The sequence below is a fragment of the Schistocerca cancellata genome, chromosome 3 (genome assembly GCF_023864275.1).
Source record: "Schistocerca cancellata isolate TAMUIC-IGC-003103 chromosome 3, iqSchCanc2.1, whole genome shotgun sequence".
Classification (NCBI taxonomy): Eukaryota; Metazoa; Arthropoda; class Insecta; order Orthoptera; family Acrididae; genus Schistocerca; species Schistocerca cancellata.
The window spans coordinates 424,315,603-424,334,632 of record NC_064628.1 but is presented as its reverse complement, the minus strand read 5'-3'; the positions used below and the strand labels follow the sequence as shown (position 1 = coordinate 424,334,632).

Sequence of the window (19,030 nt, the reverse complement as noted above, 5' to 3'; positions counted from 1 at the left end):
TGCTTAATTCTATAATCAGACTGAAGCCACAGTTAGAAAAAACGCCCCAATTTCTTTCAGATGTCCACCTTTGAATACTGAACCACCCGTCATAAAGGTACCTCTTGTCAAAGACACGAAAGAAATATTCGTAAAAAGAAGATGGGCAGGTTCCAGACGATACTGAACGCGGGATTTGTATGTTCTCAGAGGACGAGTGCGGCACGGAGATGACCGAGATGCGCCGCGACTCTGCGGCAGAGCGGCTGCAGAAGCTGAGCGGTCCAGACCCAGAGGAGGACGCACCCGCTGCTCCCCTCGTGTGCTCCAGCCTGCCCACGCTGGTTCTGGAGAAGGGCCAACAACTACCAAAGGACCTCGAGGCGCACGAGGAAAGGTAAGTAAGCGCCCTAGTGTGATTTAGCGTCTGCTTGACGGACGCCTTACTTCCACTTCATCACCACGCAGTGAGCGCAGCTGTCCTGTGTATATATACAGGATGCTTGGCTAATATATATTTTGGTGACAAAAGTCATGCGCATATACAGGTGGCGGTAGTTTTGCGTACACAAGGAACAAAAGGGCAGCGCATTCGCGGAGCTGTTATTTGTACTTAGGTGGCGACGAGAATTAATAGACTTTGAAAGCGGAAGGGGTAGCTGCAGCTAGACGGATGGCATATTCCATTTCGGAAATCGTTAGGAAACCAATATTTCAAGATCCTCAGCGTCCAGGGTGTGCCCAGAATACCAAATTTCAGGCTTTACCTCTCACCACGGAAAACGCAGGGGCCGACGCCAAGTACTTAACGACCGAGAGCAGCGCCGTTCGCGCAGAGTTGTTAGTGCTAACAGACAAGCAACACGGCGTAAAATAACCGCAGACGTCAATGTGAGACGTTCGACCAACGTAAGCCAGTACAGAGCGGCTAAATTTGGAGTTAATGGGTGACCCGTGGTTTAGGGGTAGTGATGTGAATTAGTAATCAGAACGTGCCCTTTCCCGGGTTCGAAACCCTCCACTGCCTAAATTTTGAATAAAAATTGTCAGCATAGGCGGCCGAAGACTTCAGACGTAAGATATCATCCTCATTCTGCCAACGGCAATATCAAAGAGGACATAGAAGCCGACGAGGTTCAGGGCACTCTCTTTCTCTTGGGGTGCGAAACTGCCCCTAAAAGGCGGAAGAATCAGCAATGATCAACGGCGTGACGATCCAGGAGGCAATGTAAACCACTGCATTAAAGACACACAATGTGTATTCACAGGACATGTGGCCTGTAATAGAAAAAATCTGATGAGGATTGTTCTCTTCAGAATCGACGGCAACCAACAACAATAACTCAGGATCACATGTCGACGTTGCAAGCAGAAGATCAAGAGGTAGAAAAAGTATATTACGCTACTGAACCGATGATTCAGTACGTAAAGGGAGATTAAACTCTAATTGTCATTGATGGTTGGAATGCAGTAGTAGGGGAAGGAACAACAGAAAGCTGTACAGGAGAATATAGGCTTGGTACTAGGAATGAGAAGGGAAGAAGACTAATTGACTTTTGCGATAAGTTTACATCTACATCTACATCTACATTCATACTCCGCAAGCCACCTGACGGTGTGTGGCGGAGGGTACCTTCAGTACCTCTATCGGTTCTCCCTTCTATTCCAGTCTCGTATTGTTCGTGGAAAGAAGGATTGTCGGTATGCCTCTGTGTGGGCTCTAATCTCTCTGATTTTATCCTCATGGTCTCTTCGCGAGATATACGTAGGAGGGAGCAATATACTGCTTGACTCTTCGGTGAAGGTATGTTCTCGAAACTTTGACAAAAGCCCGTACCGAGCTACTGAGCGTCTCTCCTGCAGAGTCTTCCACTGGAGTTTATCTATCATCTCCGTAACGCTTTCGCGATTACTAAATGATCCTGTAACGAAGCGCGCTGCTCTCCGTTGGATCTTCTCTATGTCTTGTATCAACCCTATCTGGTACGGATCCCACACTGCTGAGCAGTATTCAAGCAGTGGGCGAACAAGCGTACTGTAACCTACTTCCTTTGTTTTTGGATTGCATTTCCTTAGGATTCTTCCAAGGAATCTCAGTCTGGCATCTGCTTTACCGACAATCAACATTATATGATCATTCCATTTTAAATCACTCCTAATGCGTACTCCCAGATAATTTATGGTATTAACTGCTTCCAGTTGCTGACATGCTATTTTGTAGCTAAATGATAAAGGATCTATCTTTCTGTGTATTCGCAGCACATTACACTTGTCTACATTGAGATTCAGTTGCCATTCCCTGCACCATGCGTCAATTCGCTGCAGATCCTCCTGCATTTCAGTACAATTTTCCATTGTTACAACCTCTCGATACACCACAGCATCATCTGCAAAAAGCCTCAGTGAACTTCCGATGTCATCCACCAGGTCATTTATGTATATTGTGAATAGCAACGGTCCTATGACACTCCCCTGCGGCACACCTGAAATTACTCTCACTTCGGAAGACTTCTCTCCATTGAGAACAACATGCTGCGTCCTGTTATCTAGGAACTCCTCAATCCAATCACACAATTGGTCTGATAGTCCATATGCTCTTACTTTGTTCAATAAACGACTGTGGGGAACCGTATCGAACGCCTTGCGGAAGTCAAGAAACACGGCATCTACCTGTGAACCCGTGTCTGTGGCCCTCTGAGTCTCGTGGACGAATAGCGCGAGCTGGGTTTCACATGACCGTCTTTTTCGAAACCCATGCTGATTCCTACAGAGTAGATTTCTAGTCTCCAGAAAAGTCATTATACTCGAACACAATACGTGTTCCAAAATTCTACAACTGATCGACGTTAGAGATATAGGTCTATAGTTCTGCACATCTGTTCGACGTCCCTTCTTGAAAACGGGGATGACCTGTGCCCTTTTCCAATCCTTTGGAACGCTACGCTCTTCTAGAGACCTACGGTACACCGCTGCAAGAAGGGGGGCAAGTTCCTTCGCGTACTCTGTGTAAAATTGAACTGGTATCCCATCAGGTCCAGAGGCCTTTCCTCTTTTGAGCGATTTTAATTGTTTCACCAACACCAATTGTAACACCAAAGGCCCTGTTCAAGAGGTGGAGAAATACTTGGAAAAGACGAGGAGATACGGAAAGATTCCGGCTGGATTACATGGTCACACAGAGACTCCGAAATCAGATAGAGAATCGTAAGGCGTATCCAGGAGCAGATACGGACTCAGATCACAGTTTAGTAGTGATGCAGAGGAGGCTGAATTTTAAGAGACTACTCACGAAGAATTAGGCGCAAAGAAGTAGGATACGAAAGTACTAAGGAGTACTGAGATATTCTTGAAGATCTCTGAGCCTGTAGATACTGCAGTGAAGAATAGGCAGTCCGGTTCAAGAGAAATGAACATCCCTGGAAAGGGCAGTCACAGAAATTTTAAAGAAAAATACAGGTAAAAGGAAGGTAACAGCGAAGAAACCATGGGTAAGAGAAGTAATACTTCAGTTGACCGATGACAGGAGGAAGTACAAAAATGTTCAGGGAAAGTCAGAAATACAGGTCGCTGAGGAATGAAATAGATAGGGAGTGCAGGAAAGCTAAGACAAAATGGCTGCATGAAAAATGTGAAGAAATCGAAAAAGAAATGACTGTTGGAATTACTGCCTCAGCGTATACCAAAGTAAAAACAACCTTTGGTGAAATTAGTAACAAGGGTGATACAGTACCATTAAGAGTACAATGGGAATTCCACTCTTAAATGCAGAGGAGAGAGCGGATAGGTGGAAACAGTCACTGAAAGCCGCTTTGAGGAGGAAGATCTATTGTTGTGAACAGTTTTATTTTTTTGTTGATTCTAATTTTTTATGCAATGTGGTCTGAAAATGGTTGTGAGTTTATATGATACTGTGCTACGATGGAAGACTGGCAGATCTTTTCATTTATTTTTTGACTTGTGATGGTGATGGTGCTTGCTTACGTTTACTTTGGATTTTTTCACATAGGGTTTTTTTGGTGGAGGTGTGATATCCATCATTTTGGGCTATTAATTTTAGTATGTTCATTCCTTTACATACGTCTGCTTCACTGATGCGGATGGAAATTACACGGTTTACAGATGACTTGAAGAACATGGATGGTGTTGGTTTGGGTGTCATGAGGTGTTGTTAATGGCAACATCAGTGGTAGTGAGTTTTCTATATACTTGGAAAATATACTTGTTATTGTAACTGTGAATCGTCATATCAAGGAAATTAATTCCTTTCATGGTCTGATTCTGATATTTGGGTGCATTATATTCATTTTATCTGGTGGGTTATTTAGTTCTTCTTTTGGACCACTGAAAAGTGTTATTGATTCATCCATATACCTTTTATAACATACGATTTTTCCAGTGAATTGTGGATGAATTAAGTATAGTTCGTCTTCCAGTTGATGTCTCGTATGTCTGCAAGTAAGCCTGTAAGGCTGCTACCCATTGCCAGACCTTGGTTTTACATGTAAAACTTGTCATTGACTAAAAAAAGTTGTGTGGGAGGATTAATTCAAGCAGTGTCATAGTTCATAAGTTTCTGCATTGCTTAGCGTTTTGTATTTGATTAAACTGCTTCGTATTATTGAGAGAGTGTCATTGCAGGGAATGTACGTGTGGAGGTTTACTAAGCCACAGGAGGCAAGAGTTGCTGTGTATGGGACTATTACATCCTTAATATTGCTGGTTAACTCAAACCTGTTGGTAACTGAAAAGCTGGTTTCATAGGCGTAACTTTTGTACAGTATATTATGAAATTTTCTTATAATTTTGTATCCTTGTCTGTTTGTGGCATTTATAGTTGGACATATGGGACAACCGCCTTTGTTAATCTTAAGCTGAGCCTTGGGATCTATGCATTCATTACAGCATTTTTCCAAAAAACGACTGGTTGCATATTTATTCCCATAATAAATCGCCAACAAATGATAGGGGCGACTAGAAAACAATGAAACTAACAAATAAAACACTCCCGTCTTGGCCGCTTTATTCTTTTCATTATTGCTCCCGATTACACGTTTCGCTCTAACAGCATCTTCAGATCAAATCTTTTGTACAGAGAACTAACATTAAAAGGGTAGCATTGCCTGTAGATACTCGTAATTGTGATGACGCTGAATTTGATCACATACCTTATGGATACAGGGTCTCTAGTCATAATTGAAACAACTTAGTCAAACTTAAAAACGAAATTGATCTCACCGTGCATCTCATTACAGAGTAAACATGTTCGCCCAACATTTGGATGTAGTGACCATGATATAGCAAAACTAATTTCGCACATTCATTTTTAATTTAAAACAATTATTCCCCTCCTTAAATGTTCTAATTACAGCATAATAATGTAATATTGTATAATAATTTTTACAGTGGACGTTAATGTATTTGAAAAGATAGGTAACTTGATCATGTGACGCTACATTATTTTTTAAAGAGCCAAGACCATAATTGTTGGATATGCAGGAAAAGACGACGACTGCAGTATTAATACTAGCTATATCTAGCGTTGTTAGATGTGTAGGATCGAAGGGAACTGTATTTTGAGGCCGGAAGAGGAAATAAACCTTGCATAAAAAATGTTACGTATACCATAATATAAAAAAAATGAGGACGGTAACAACGTAAATGGCAGTAATGATAGTACAAATCAGTGACATTTAAAGGACAGTGAACAGTACTGACTATGATACTACTTAAGTGACAAGCCTTTAGGTATTTTCTAAATTCAAACGTTCTCGTATGTTCAAATGTTCAAATGTGTGTGAAATCTTACGGGACTTAACTGCTAAGGTCATCAGATTTCGTATGAATTTACGTGCATTAAATACAAATTCTATGTGAAGTTTCTACACAGTGCAACCATAGTTGATGATTAAAAGAAAATAAGTGTAATCTTGAGTAATCTGCTCAGCTATTCATCGAAAATAACATCAAATGCATCAACAGTAATGTGCGATGTGAAGTGCGTGTTACTGGAAAGACGATCCACAACGAATTCCGTGTGACCTACAGGTCCACCATTGTATTTATATGCGGCTAAAATAAATCCTGAACACATAGTATGGGAAATAGCACCAAGTCCACCGAAAGCATCATCGGTCAAAATCGTGCAGAAGCAAGATTCCAATACCGTACGAAAGCTGCTCCTTCCTGCTACAAGACCATTTGGAATACTGTCATAATACCGAAGTTACTCAATACCATTAATACATCATCAAAATTTAGTTTGAAAACCACAGTGTCGGCAACTGCGTTTGCAGACATTATTCGTAATGAAAACGATAACATACAGAACCATATAAAGTGCTATGACATCTCTCAAAGCCAACAAGGAACCCACCTCACATACTAACCCGTTACAAAATGTGATGACGTTTACAGCGTCATCAAATCACGATATAAATTACTTCAATATGAAACGTCGAAAACGAAATACTATTGAATATGTCAAAAGCCGACACACACCTAGTGGGCAAAAGTAAGTATTAGACTATTAGAGCAATGCCGTTCTCGCTGACACAGTGTCAATAGTTTAAACAAAGTTAGCCCTTGTAAGAGGTACAAGTGAAAGTTATATAACTTTTAAAAATATCAGTAGTGATAGGTACTCGTAACAAAGCAATTGCACAAAAATGTCAGTTGGTAAAAATTAAAGTTTGTGACAAAACTTTAGTTATATAACTATCGTTACAATCCTGTTTCTTCTCTGTTCTGTATAATTTGAACAGGGAGAACACAGTCAGTGTATATTGTGACGCAGTTTTCTTGGGATATAGATAATAATAAGGCAGATCTGTGTTCAGCGGCGTAGCGACTAAGAAAAAATGTATTATTCAGCCTAACATGGTCGTAGATGCTGTGAAAGATTCCCCTGTATGAAGTTTCAATAAGTGCAATCATCAGTGTTAAACACTATTAATATCGCTACGTTTATCGTGAAATACTACAAGTGAGGCGGAAATTACTAACTGATAACTTATAACACCGTTTTGGATTCTTTCTTTTTTTAGTCATCAGTCTTTTGACTCGCTTAATGGGACCCGCCATTAATTCGTCTCCTCTGCCAACCGCTTCATCTCGCAGTAGCACTTGCAATCTACGTCCTCAATCATTGGCTGCATGTATTCCAATCTCAGACTTCCTCTACGGATTTTACGCTATGCAGTTCTCTCTAGTACCACGGTAATTAGTATCTGATGTCGTAACAGATGTGATATCATCCTCACCCGTCTTCTTTTCAGTGTTTTCCATACTTCCCCTTCCTCACAGATTCTGCAGAGAATCTCCTCATTCCTTGCGTTACCAGGCCACCTAATTTTTGACGTTCTTCTGTAGCACCACTTCTCGAATGTTTGATTCTCTTCTTTTCCGGTTTCCCACGATCCATGTTTCAATACACAGTAATACTGTGCTCCAAACGCACATTCTCAGAAATCTCTTCCTCAAGTTAAAGCATATATTTGACAGTTCTCTTCGCCCTTTTCGCCTGTGCTAGTGTGCTTCTTACGTCTTACTTGCTCCGTCTGTCATCGCTTACTTTGCTGCCTAGGTAGGAGAATTCCTTAACTACTTCTATCTCGTGGTCACCAGTTCTGATGTTAAGATTCTTGCTGTGCTCATTTGTGTTACTTCTCATTACTTTCCTCTCTCTTCGATTCACTCTCATTCTTCATTCTGTACTGATTAAATTTTCATTCCATTGAACACTTTCAGTGGGGTTAGCAGTGTCATCAGCGAATCTTATCATTGATATCTTTTCCCTCTTGAACAGTTCTTTGATTTCCGCAATTGTTTCTTCAAGTTACAGATCCAACAATAGGCGAAATGACACCCTTTTTAATCTGAGCACATCCTTTTTCATCTCGTGCTTTTATTTTCCCGTCTTGGTTCTCGGTTATATTGTGTATTATCCGTCTTTACCTATCAATTACCCCAATTTTTCTTAGAATTTCGAACATCTTGCACCTTTTTACATTATCGAACGCTTTTTCTAGATCGACAAATCCTGTGAACGTGTTTTGATTTTTATTTCCATTATAAACCGCAACGTCAGAATTGCCTCTCTTGCGCCTTTACCTTACCAGAAGCCAAACTGTCATGTAACACATCCTCAGTTATCTTTTCCATCCTTCTGTATACAATTCTTATTAATAAGTTGGATGCATGAGCTGATAAGCTGCTTGTACGATAGTTCCCGCTCTTGTCATCTTTTGCAGTCTTCGGGATTGCGTGGATGACTTTTTTTCCTAAAATCAGATGGTGTATCACCAGGCGCTCTCATTATACACACCAACGTAAATAGTCGTTTTGTTCCCACTTCACCCGATGATTTTAGAAATTTTGATGTATCGCTCCTGGCTAATTCGATCCAAAGCTCTTTCGAATTCTGATTAAGTCTTCCATATTGACTCCTGTTTCTTCTATAACGACAAGTCTTCCCCTTCACAGAGGCCTGCAACGTAGTCTTTCATATATCCGCTGTCTCGTAGCATTTAACAGTAGAATTACCATTACACTCTTAAAGTTATCACCCTCATTTTTAATTTCACCGAAGGTTGTTTTTACTTTTCTATACGTTGAGTCAGTCGTCCTTACAATCGTTTCACTATCGGTTTCTTCACATTTTTCATGTAGCCATTTCGTCTTGGATTCCATACACTTCGTATTTATTTCATTCCCAAGGCACTTGCATTTCTGTATTCTTGAAATTCCCTGAACATATCTGTACTTCCTTCTGTCATCGATCGACTGAAGCATTTCTTTTGTTACCCATGGTTTCTTCGCATTTAGCTTCTTTGCACCTACATTTTTCTTTCCAACTTCTGTGGTTGCTCTCTTTAGCGATGTCCGTTCCTCTTCAATCGAACTGCCAGCTGAGCTATTCTTTGTCGCAGTTTCCATAGCCTCAGAGAACTTTAATCGTATCTCTCCATTCTTTAGTACTTCAGTATACCACTTCTTCAGGCAATGGTTTTTCCTGATTAGTCTCTTCAATTTCAACCTACTCATCATCAGACTAAATCGTGATCTGTGTCTATACCTGCTCCTGAGTACGCTTGAAATGCAGTGTCTGATTGTGGAACCTCTAGCTGATCATTTTGCAACAGAAATATTCCCGTAGTTCTCGCCCTTTTCCAAGTGTAAGTCCTCCTCTTGTGATTCTCGAACAGAGTATTAGCTACTACTAGCTGAAATTTACAGCAGAATTCAATTAGCCTTTCTCCTCTCTCATTCCTAGTACCAAGCCCAAGCTCTCCCGTAACCGTTTCTTCTGCTCTTTCCTCTACAACCGCATTACAGTCCTCCTTGGCTGTTAGGTATTCACCTCACTTTACGTCCTGAATTACGCGTTCAATATCCTTGTATACTTCCTCTATCTCTTTATCTTCGACTTGTGACGTCGGCGTGTATATATGAACTACTGTTGTCGTCGTTGATTTGCTGTCGATTCGGATGACAGAAGCCCTATCACTGAACAGTTCACAGTAACTCACTCTCTGCCTTACCTTCCTATTCATAATGAATCCTACTCCCGTTACACCATTTTCGGCTGCTGTTCATATTACCTTGTAGTTGTTATCTAATCAAACATGCTTGTCTTTTTTTTCCATTTCACATCATTGAACCCTAATGTATCTAGATCGAGCACTTCCCTTTTCAGATTTTCTTACTTCCCTACCACGTTCACACTTCTGACATTACACTCCCCGACCCGTAGAACGTTACCCTTTCGTTGGCTGTTCAGTCTTTTTTCATTATCGCCTTCCGCTTAGCAGTCCCCTCTAGGAGATCGCACTGGGGGACTATTCCGGAATCTTTCTCAATGACAGCCACATGCCCTATGGATATACGTTATGTGTCTTAAAATTCAGTGGTTTCCATTGCCTTCTGCATTCTCATACCGTTGATCATTGCTAATTCTACCGCCTTTACGAGCAGTTTCTCACCCCAAGGACAAGAGAGAGCCCTGAACCTCTGTCTGCTCCTCCGCCGTTTTTGACAAGGCCATTGGCAGAATGAAGGTGACGTATTATGCCGGAAGTCTTCTTCCACCTAAAATTTAAGTGGAGGGCATTTTGATTACTAATCAAAGACGCTATCCCTAGTCCAAGAGAGATACTGATACCCCAGTATTAGTAAATAGCTTTTCCATATGCGTGTGTGTTCTCGCTAGCAAATACCATGGTTTTGCAGGTTCTCTGACTTGATCCAATTTGAATTTTTTTGTACTGAGGTATTTAAAAACTTTTTTGTATTCCAATCCCGTTAATAGTATCTGGATGGTTTCCAGTGCAATCGGAACACACTTGGGGTTTTCGAACGAGTGAGGACATCGATGAGGAGACATTATGAAGATTGTCTTCATTTTAATGGTGGCCATGTGGGGGCACTTGTAATGGTTCCGTGCACAAGTGCATGTCTGCAGTTTGGATGCTCGAGGACTCCGTTAAAACGTGTAAATGCACTCACTCATGATATGTCGTATCGGGGAAACCGTTTGTTTCCAGACATGTTATTAAGATTATTTGCTTGTTTCATTGTACTCTACTCACCTCTTTCGTTTGCACCTTTAATAAACACGAGTCAACAAGTACTGACATTACTTTTCCTCCATACATTCATAGCATAATCTCGACAATGATATTCTTCAACCTTACTATTCTTCTTATAAGTGAGCTGTGTTGTTTCAGTGAATAGTTGTGGCCGTCAGTGAATTCAGTGCCGTTTAAAATGAGTGTCCCACCTTCCGTATGCACCAAATAAGAACTGAGGGCAATGATTCGTTTCCTGTATTCTGAAGGAACCAAAGCAGCGGAGATTATAAGCAGAATGCAGCAGCAGTAGCTGTCTAAGAAGAAATTTCGTGTGTATAAATCGCTTTAAAAATGGACGTGTACGAGTCTGCGACGATGAGAGTTCGAGTAGATCAGTTACTTCGAAAACGGACCGGAACTCCGAGACTGCCGAGCAAATGTTTCGTGATAATCTTCGTGCCACAACTGAGGATGTATTTGAAAAGTAGCCCCCGTTTTGAATTAGCAAATCGCCTGTTCATGTCTAAGCCGTCGCAAGGTTTGTGTCCGCTGAGTACCACGTCAACTGATGAACACAGAGTCGTTAGGAAACTCCAAAATGTAAGGTGTTTTGGTGAAGAACGAATAAACTTGTAATCTCTCGGATTTTGTCGGCGTGGTTGACTGATGGTGTGCTACCGGTTGTTCGCGCGAATTGTTGCTTCATTTTTGGGCACAATAGTTGGACGACCGACCCAGCCATCTTTTCCAGTTGCTGTGAGCCTTGCTCATTGCCTGGACTCCGTCCAAACCGTGAACTGCCCTTGGGCTCGCGCAGCTATTTCTAGCTACGTTCCATTCTCGACGCGCACTACGTACTTTGATGCTCCGAGCAGTTAAGATGAAAGTGTTTCTTTCTATATTCGACGACTTGTTTGTCGTTTGGCCAAATGGAACGAAAAAACTTTAAGAAGTTTTGGAATATTCACTCTGTATATCATAATATAAAATTCCCAATGGAACTTGGAAAAAGGAAACATCTACCTTCCTTCGACGCGTTAGTTACGTGAAGACCGGCTGGTTCACAGTGAGTATAGAAAACCCACCAGCACTTACCTCTGTCTCCATGCCTCGAGCCATTACCATCCGCCACAAAGACGTTCAGTGTTAAAGGCTCCGGTCCATACATCACGAACACTTTCAGAATTGCACTCAAGAATAGTGTTAAGGAATGGGTACTCAGACTATCAAAGTGAGACGGTACTGTAGTCAGAACCAAGACCGCCCCGAAAAAGAGGTCAACAGACAAAGAAAGAGATGCCAGGAACCGATTATCTACCTTCTGCAGCGCCATTATCCAGAGAGGCCGTTGGCCTTCGCTCGATACATGGCATACAGCGCTTTTGTCTCCCAACAACAAAGATAGTCTTCTTTGTGAAGTTGACGACAATCTTGGTCTCAGAAAACCAGCTGTATACCCCCCTCCTTGCGAATGACTATTAGAACACTCGTGGAGACCTGTACGGAACGTCAGTGACACACCCTACTTAAACAAACAAGCAAATCAGCTGTCGCCGAGCAACAACCTCGAGGATACTCACCGGTATCATCGTGCGAACGCCAGGTTTCTGTTAACAGCTAGATTAGATTCTCCATCGAAATAAAGATGCTGGAAAACCTAGTAAACAGGGAGTGACGTTTCAGTTTAAATAAGATTTTGGGTCCAGCATAAATCTCGCTGACCATCACATCCACCAGAGTGGGGAAAATGTGAGAGAATGTGCGTTTCAGGGAATACCAGTGCAGACACTAGAAACAAAAGAGCATCAAAGTGCATAGTGGGAACCTAACTCACTTTTGAACAGTGGCGATAGACGAACAACGGTTACCGTCTGGTTGGAGTCCAGGAACCGAGAACACAACACTCCACAGAACATGAAAAAAATAAGACGCTCGTTGAAATACGAGTATGTGTATAAAGAAGAAAGAACTCGGCTGAACACGCGGAAGTGCACCATTAAAGAATAAGAGAAAAACTTTCTCAGTCGCATAATAACCACTCATGAGACGTGAGTCGATCACTAGTAAATACAGTGAAACCGGCAGACCATTGTGTGAAAACATCCCTCATCGCCTCCAACAAAAAATTTCAATTTTCCGAGAAAACTTGATGAGTCTGTAGCTCATTCATTACAGTCATGATTTTCAAACAGTGCACAATAACAGGTAGTGTGAACCACTACGAGATCTGCAATCCAAAATCAAAACGACCCGCGAATGGAAGCTATCAAAAGTTGTGACTTCACATGAAAATAATGCGTGCCTTCATAACTGGAAAGACGATCCATGGCATTCGAAATCTAGGTTTTGAGCTGCTGGAGCATCCACTGAATAAAGATGCCTTTTCTTTTTCACTTGCTCTCGTATATGCACTGACGAAAAAAAAATCTCAACATCAAGAAGAAGTTGTGCGGCGTAACGAAGGTTGTAGGCGTGTTTCTACATCTGAATGATGTTGTCCATTCAGATTTTGCGTCAGTCGCATAAGTGCCCCCAATAACGCCACTATGAAATGCAAATAAGCTTTTACTTACATACACGCTGTAACAGTTGTGAGCGTTGGTTATGTTTGAGATTGGACTTCACGAGTTGCCGTTAGTTAGAATGCCTTTAAGGCGACAAAGACGCCATTATCAGCACCTCACTGAGTTTTAACGAGGTCGAATAATAGGGCTATGAGAAGCTGGATGTGCCTTCTGCGATACTGCAGAAGGAATTGGCAGTGGCAGAACTCAGAGAGAAGACCGTCGTGTTAGGCAGATGGCTCTGGCGTATCGTACTGGATCTCTAGCAGCTCTCTGAGCAGCAGTTGGCGTCACAGTGATTCAACGAACTGTTACAAATCGGTTACTTCAAGGACAACTCTGAACCAGACGCCCTGCAGCGTGCACTCCACTGACCTCAAACCATTGCCATTTGCAACTTCAGTGGTGTCAAGCGAGAGCACATTGGAGGACAAGGCAGTCCGTTGTGTTTACTTTTGAAAGCTGGTTATGCATCAGTGCCAGTGATGGTTAGAATAACGCCAGTTGAGGGCCTGCAACCAACCTATTGCGTGTTAGGAGTTGTGGTCTGCGGTGCGATTTCGTATGACAGCAGCAGTACTCTTGTGATTATACCACGCACCCTGACCGAAAATCTATACGTCAGTCTGGTGATTCCAGCTGTTATGCTGCCATTCATGAACAGCATTCCAGGGGGTGGTTTAGGAATTCCTAAGGGATAGAAATCAGCAGGAAACGGTCACCACAACAACTGTTACGACAGTAGGTTATTACTGATGAACACGAGGGAGCATTTCGTCGAAAGATCGAGATTTTAGCCAGATTTGACGCGACAGTAAGTCGAGAATATTTTAAACAAGTAACTTACGTGAAAACGTCGATCTCATAACATTATACGTTTCGGCACATATTGGTCCCATATATTCAGTCATATTCCCTTTGTCTATAGCAAGGCGTTACACATTTCCCATTCATATTTACACGTAAATATTCTGAGGTATTAGCCGTTATTGATGCCACAATGCTGTAAAGCTATATACGTGAATTAGACGATGTTTGGAGACCATCGAAACAGTTAACACACCTTGCGCTACTGCTTTCTGTAGCAGGTGCTGCAGCTGGATTACAGATTTCCATGTAAACAAAATCATATCATTTGAAGGGTCAGTCGTCGACTTCGTGTAAAGCAAAAGACGATCGGGCTTGTGATTTACTTACAGTAAAATAGAAGGATTTTAATTATTATGTGGTAGTATCCGGTAGTTACTGGCATACATTAATTAATTATTAATTAATTTGTACAAACGACTGTTTTTCGACACTGTTTTATTGTATGTACAGGAAACATTATACGAAACCGACTACTTCAAATTTATTGTGTAATGCAATGCAAATTATATGTGTAGTGTATAGTATAAACGATATTTTTCGGTAGTTAATTAACTGCACTCATGAACTGATTCAGATTGCTACTTACATTCCATTCCTGACAATTGGTAGCTACTTGGCCGCACCCCCTCCACGCCCCTTATTTCTCATTCTAGAACCACGCAGAGCTGGTAGTATGACACAATTTATGATTCGTTTTGTACATCATCGAGCTTCTGCCATTGAAGGAAGCTTCCCTATCTGCATATAGACCCTCCAGGACCGCGTAGTACTATTAGATTCGTTTTCATGAAGGCTACTTTTCCTTCAGGCCAATTTTGTTGTAATTCTGTCGTTGTACTGCTCAACAGTTTAACTTTAGAATGGACAGTATCCTCGACTACTACTGCCACTGCTTCCGTCTGGGCTTTGTTGACGTCCTTTCCAACTTGTTGTATCCATGGTATATTCTTTAAATTCCCTATAAATAAAGCTCAGTCACATGAAAATGGGACACATTGAAGGAAAGCGAGTAAAGTATTATTTCATAAGTAACCGCTATGACTGTTAATACAGTCATCAGAACGTCAACCTAGACGATTGATGACTTCGCGGAAAAATGTTAGCGAGTAGCTACGAAATCATGATAGCACCTTGGCGTGCACCGCTTCGTACGAAGCAAATTGACGACGACGAATGTCTTTCTTTAGGGCTCCAGAAATACAGAAATAGCTTGGGGCACAGGTCGGGACTATATGGAGGACGTGTAACAGCTTCCCAGCAAAACTTAGGCTGCCCAGTCGGTACAACTCTTGAAACATGTGGGTGGGAACTACTCTGCAAAATATTATGCCATGCCTCAACATTCCTGGGTGATTGGATCTGATAGCGCGCATCAGTTTTTGCAAAATATCCACCTACTGCTGTGCGTTAATTGGACCCCGTGTTCCAGAAAGTGTATGAGCAGCGAGACCATACATGAAAGCAAAACTGTATGAGGAATTCCGCCTTAGGCACGGCTTTGGATATTTTAGTGGGAGTGAATGCATGCACTTCCATTGTTGGTTCTGACGCTTGCTCTCCGGCTGAAAATGATGACACTATGTTCCATCTCCCGCTACAGTATGGGAGAGGGAACGATATTCTTCATCATAAAATCGTCCCACACGCTGGAGGCATTTAGATACTCTGTTGAACTTCTGTTCCTCCGTCAGGCTGTGTGGGGAACCGACTGCGCTTAGTTTTTCCGGAACCTCAGATTCTCCTTCATGATTGCGTGGGTGGTACCGTGACTGATGCCCAGCATGAACCGAATGCGTCCCACTGTCTGAGGGCAGTAACCACCGAAAGTCATTTTGAAAAATGAGAAAACCGGAACAGTTGCTTAACCCACAACCTTTATTGTGTACACGACCGATATCGGAACACAGAGTCTCTTCGTCTGACGTAAAAAATAAAATCACTTAATTATCTGAGGTCACTCTCATCCAATTGTTGTCATGCAACCAAAGCTTTCCTTTTGTGTTCCTGGTCGCGGAGCACCGTTGTTGTGGAATTTTTGTTCCTTTTACTCTTTTGACATGAACCTTTGGTTGTATGCCCCATAAGAAGGCCTCTGTATCCACCCAAGGAATAACAGCAGGGATAATGACACGAAGAGCCTGTCCTGGCCTACTGCTATCTTTCAATGTCACCCGACCTTCTGGTTATCGTTTAATCCATGCAAACGCGCGCGCACGTGACGTAGTCTATTCGCCATGCACAGCAGACATTCGCGCATGAATTTCACCTACTGATATTCCTTGTGGAGTCAAAAACGGACTACACCTCGTTGTCCCTCTTTCTCGCCCACCGTAGTGAAATCGCAACCACACACGACTCACTGAACTGCCGTCGAGCAAATGACACAGCGATTAACGTTCGCTTCCCAATAGAGGGCACTTCTATACACACATACCTGCGCAACCAGCCCCCGCGCCATAATTGTTCTATAGCTTGTCTTGCCATCACGTGCCTATCCCATATGTGCCATTGTTGGGAGCCTTCGGACACGTGTAAATAATTTATATCATTGCGTTCTATCATCTGATGGCATGTTTGACAATTTGTCTGTAACCGTTTCCATTCTTTACGGAAATTAAATTTTCCTCATAATACATTTCTTCCAGGATTCTTACTGCATCACCTTATCTGTTGAGAACTAGGGTTTCATTCACGTAGAGAATTTTAGGCTTGATAATTGTATTGTACTGTCTAACTTCGAGAGAGTGGACTAAATGTAATGCGTTCTCCCGTATGGTCTCATGAGTTTCTGAAAACGAATTCTCTGTGCTCCTTCTGGTCCCATCTGTTAATTATCTTACTAAGGTAACTGAAGTGCCCCATTCTTTGGCTTAGCCTGTACATAGTGTTTAATTTCCGAATGTTTAGGGCAGATAAACTGAGGTTTTTCAAGACTAGACTTATCAGCTCATTCATTCAGAACATGACACAGTTTTACTGCTTTGGTGTAGCTGTCCACTTGTACATCCTCTGCGACACCAATGCAAGAAATCTTTTGTCCATGGAAGCTGGGTAGGTTTTTCAAATTATTTTTTTCCGTTTCCTGATGACTTCATCTAAGATAATACTGAAGAGGAGTGCTCCTTGAATTTTATTTTTGGTTTATTGTCCGTGTGTGATTGCTTGACAAGGCTTATTGTCTTCGGAGCTGCTCCCTGCCCTTGTGGGATGTGAAAAGGAAACTGCCAGTCAATCGAAACACATATCCTCTCTCTCAACATCGACGAAAATGGAGATAATTGGGCTGTTTCAGGCTGGCGTCTACGCTCACCGGACAAAACATTAGCTAGTCGTGGAGAAATTATTACAGGCATCATTTAACGCCGTGTAATTCTGCCACTGGACTTTTTTTCGCATTTAGGGTCTTCCGGTCCGTGCCCATACAGCCATCTCAATAGTGGTATGACGATGCGACAATCTGTTTTAGGCACCTTTCTTGTCATTTTTGACGGTACAAGGTTAAGAACAACACAACACCAGACTACGAACCGAGAAAGTATCCTACCATGCTGTGAATCGAACCCAGGCACCTTCCGTTACCAAGGCAGAAGTCCCTGAACTTGATAATCGCTTGGGTCCGATTAGGAAGTGAGTCCGAAAGGTTGTTCAGGTACGTCACATCAAGGTTAAACCACTCGCTGAGGTTTGTGCTCGTGGAATTCCACAAAATTGCGGCGATAGTTATGCCGTTGGTCTACCCTCTGTTCCAACATCTCCCAAAAACCTTCTATGGGGATTCAAGTAAGTGATTTTGTAGGCCAATCTAGATTAAAAATGGTGAGGGATTGTTCAGAAAACAAACCACATATTCTTCCAACCAGATACACTCTGCTGCTGTCGTGTTGAAAAACATCAAACATGTTGACTGGGAGGCATTGCTTGATCATTCAGAACGTGTACACATTCTGGTTCGTGTTGATGGTCACCTCAGGAAGCGGGCCGATTAACGAGAAGAAAAATGTTCCCAATACACTGCCGACTCATCTTCGGCCTGCACTTGACCTTCCACACATTCAGGAAGAAATGCTTCATTTGCCGTTCGGTGCACTCGACATCGTGCAAAAACGTGATTTGTCAGGCCACATAACAATCCAGCAGTGAGCTAGTGTCCACATTCAATGGTTTCTTCCCTGCGTGACTAACGGATTCTTGCGACTCCTGACGTACATTGCACCCATTTACCGTCACAATGTTTTCTCGATAGCATCTAGGACCTTCATTCACTGATTGCAGCAATTATTGTCGGGTTTGGAAGCGATTTTGATTCACAAGCCGTGAAATGCGTCTCTGGTCCCTCTCAGTCAGGACCTTCTTCCGACCACAATTCTGACGTTCGTTGTGCTTCGGAGCAGATGTCTTACACCATTCCGTGTAGACACATTGAACAAGCAGCCGCGAAACAGCAACTACTAAAGCAACTTCACACAACACATGCCCACGGGCTCGGCAAAACACGACTACTCCTTTTTGCCACTCTGTCACGTCCTTACATTTATCCATGTCTGCTTCCGTATGCTCACGCAGACGCAGGCGCTCGTGCGGTTGAGCACGTGGCTCGATCACTGTGCCATCCGTAAAGGATTCATCTGTGCCTGCGCAGAGAGGTGACTGATCTTTTTCAGAAATGGCTCTGAGCACTATGGGGCTTAACATATGAGGTCATCAGTCCCGTAGACTTAGAACTACTTAAACCTAACTAACCTAAGGACATCACACACATCCATGCCCGAGGCAGGATTCGAACCTGGGACCGTAGCAGCAGCGCGGTTCCGGAGGAGGCGCCTAGAACCGCTCGGCCACAACGGCCAGTACTAATTTTTTGTCCGGTGGGCTTATAAAAGTATTGGCATTAAATTAAATATCTTTTCTACGCATCCGCTTGGTATTCGCTGGTATTATGTTCAAGCAGTGCTTTTGTTCTTTGAATACCTTGTATGTAACCTGTTGTTAATTACATCTGTCCTGTCCTCTTTGTTGTGGGGTCAGGTGTGTGAATGCGCACTTCCACTC

General features: G+C 42.4%; 1 protein-coding gene across 1 annotated transcript in view; it reads left to right on the top strand.

Moving 5' to 3' along the window:
- LOC126176352 (UNC93-like protein) overlaps positions 1-19,030 on the top strand; it is a 399,900-nt gene that overhangs the window by 68,497 nt on the left and 312,373 nt on the right. The window contains exon 2 of the mRNA XM_049923505.1: positions 190-376. Within this exon, the coding sequence (XP_049779462.1) occupies positions 190-376 (187 nt within the window). The remainder of the gene's footprint in view (positions 1-189; positions 377-19,030) is intronic.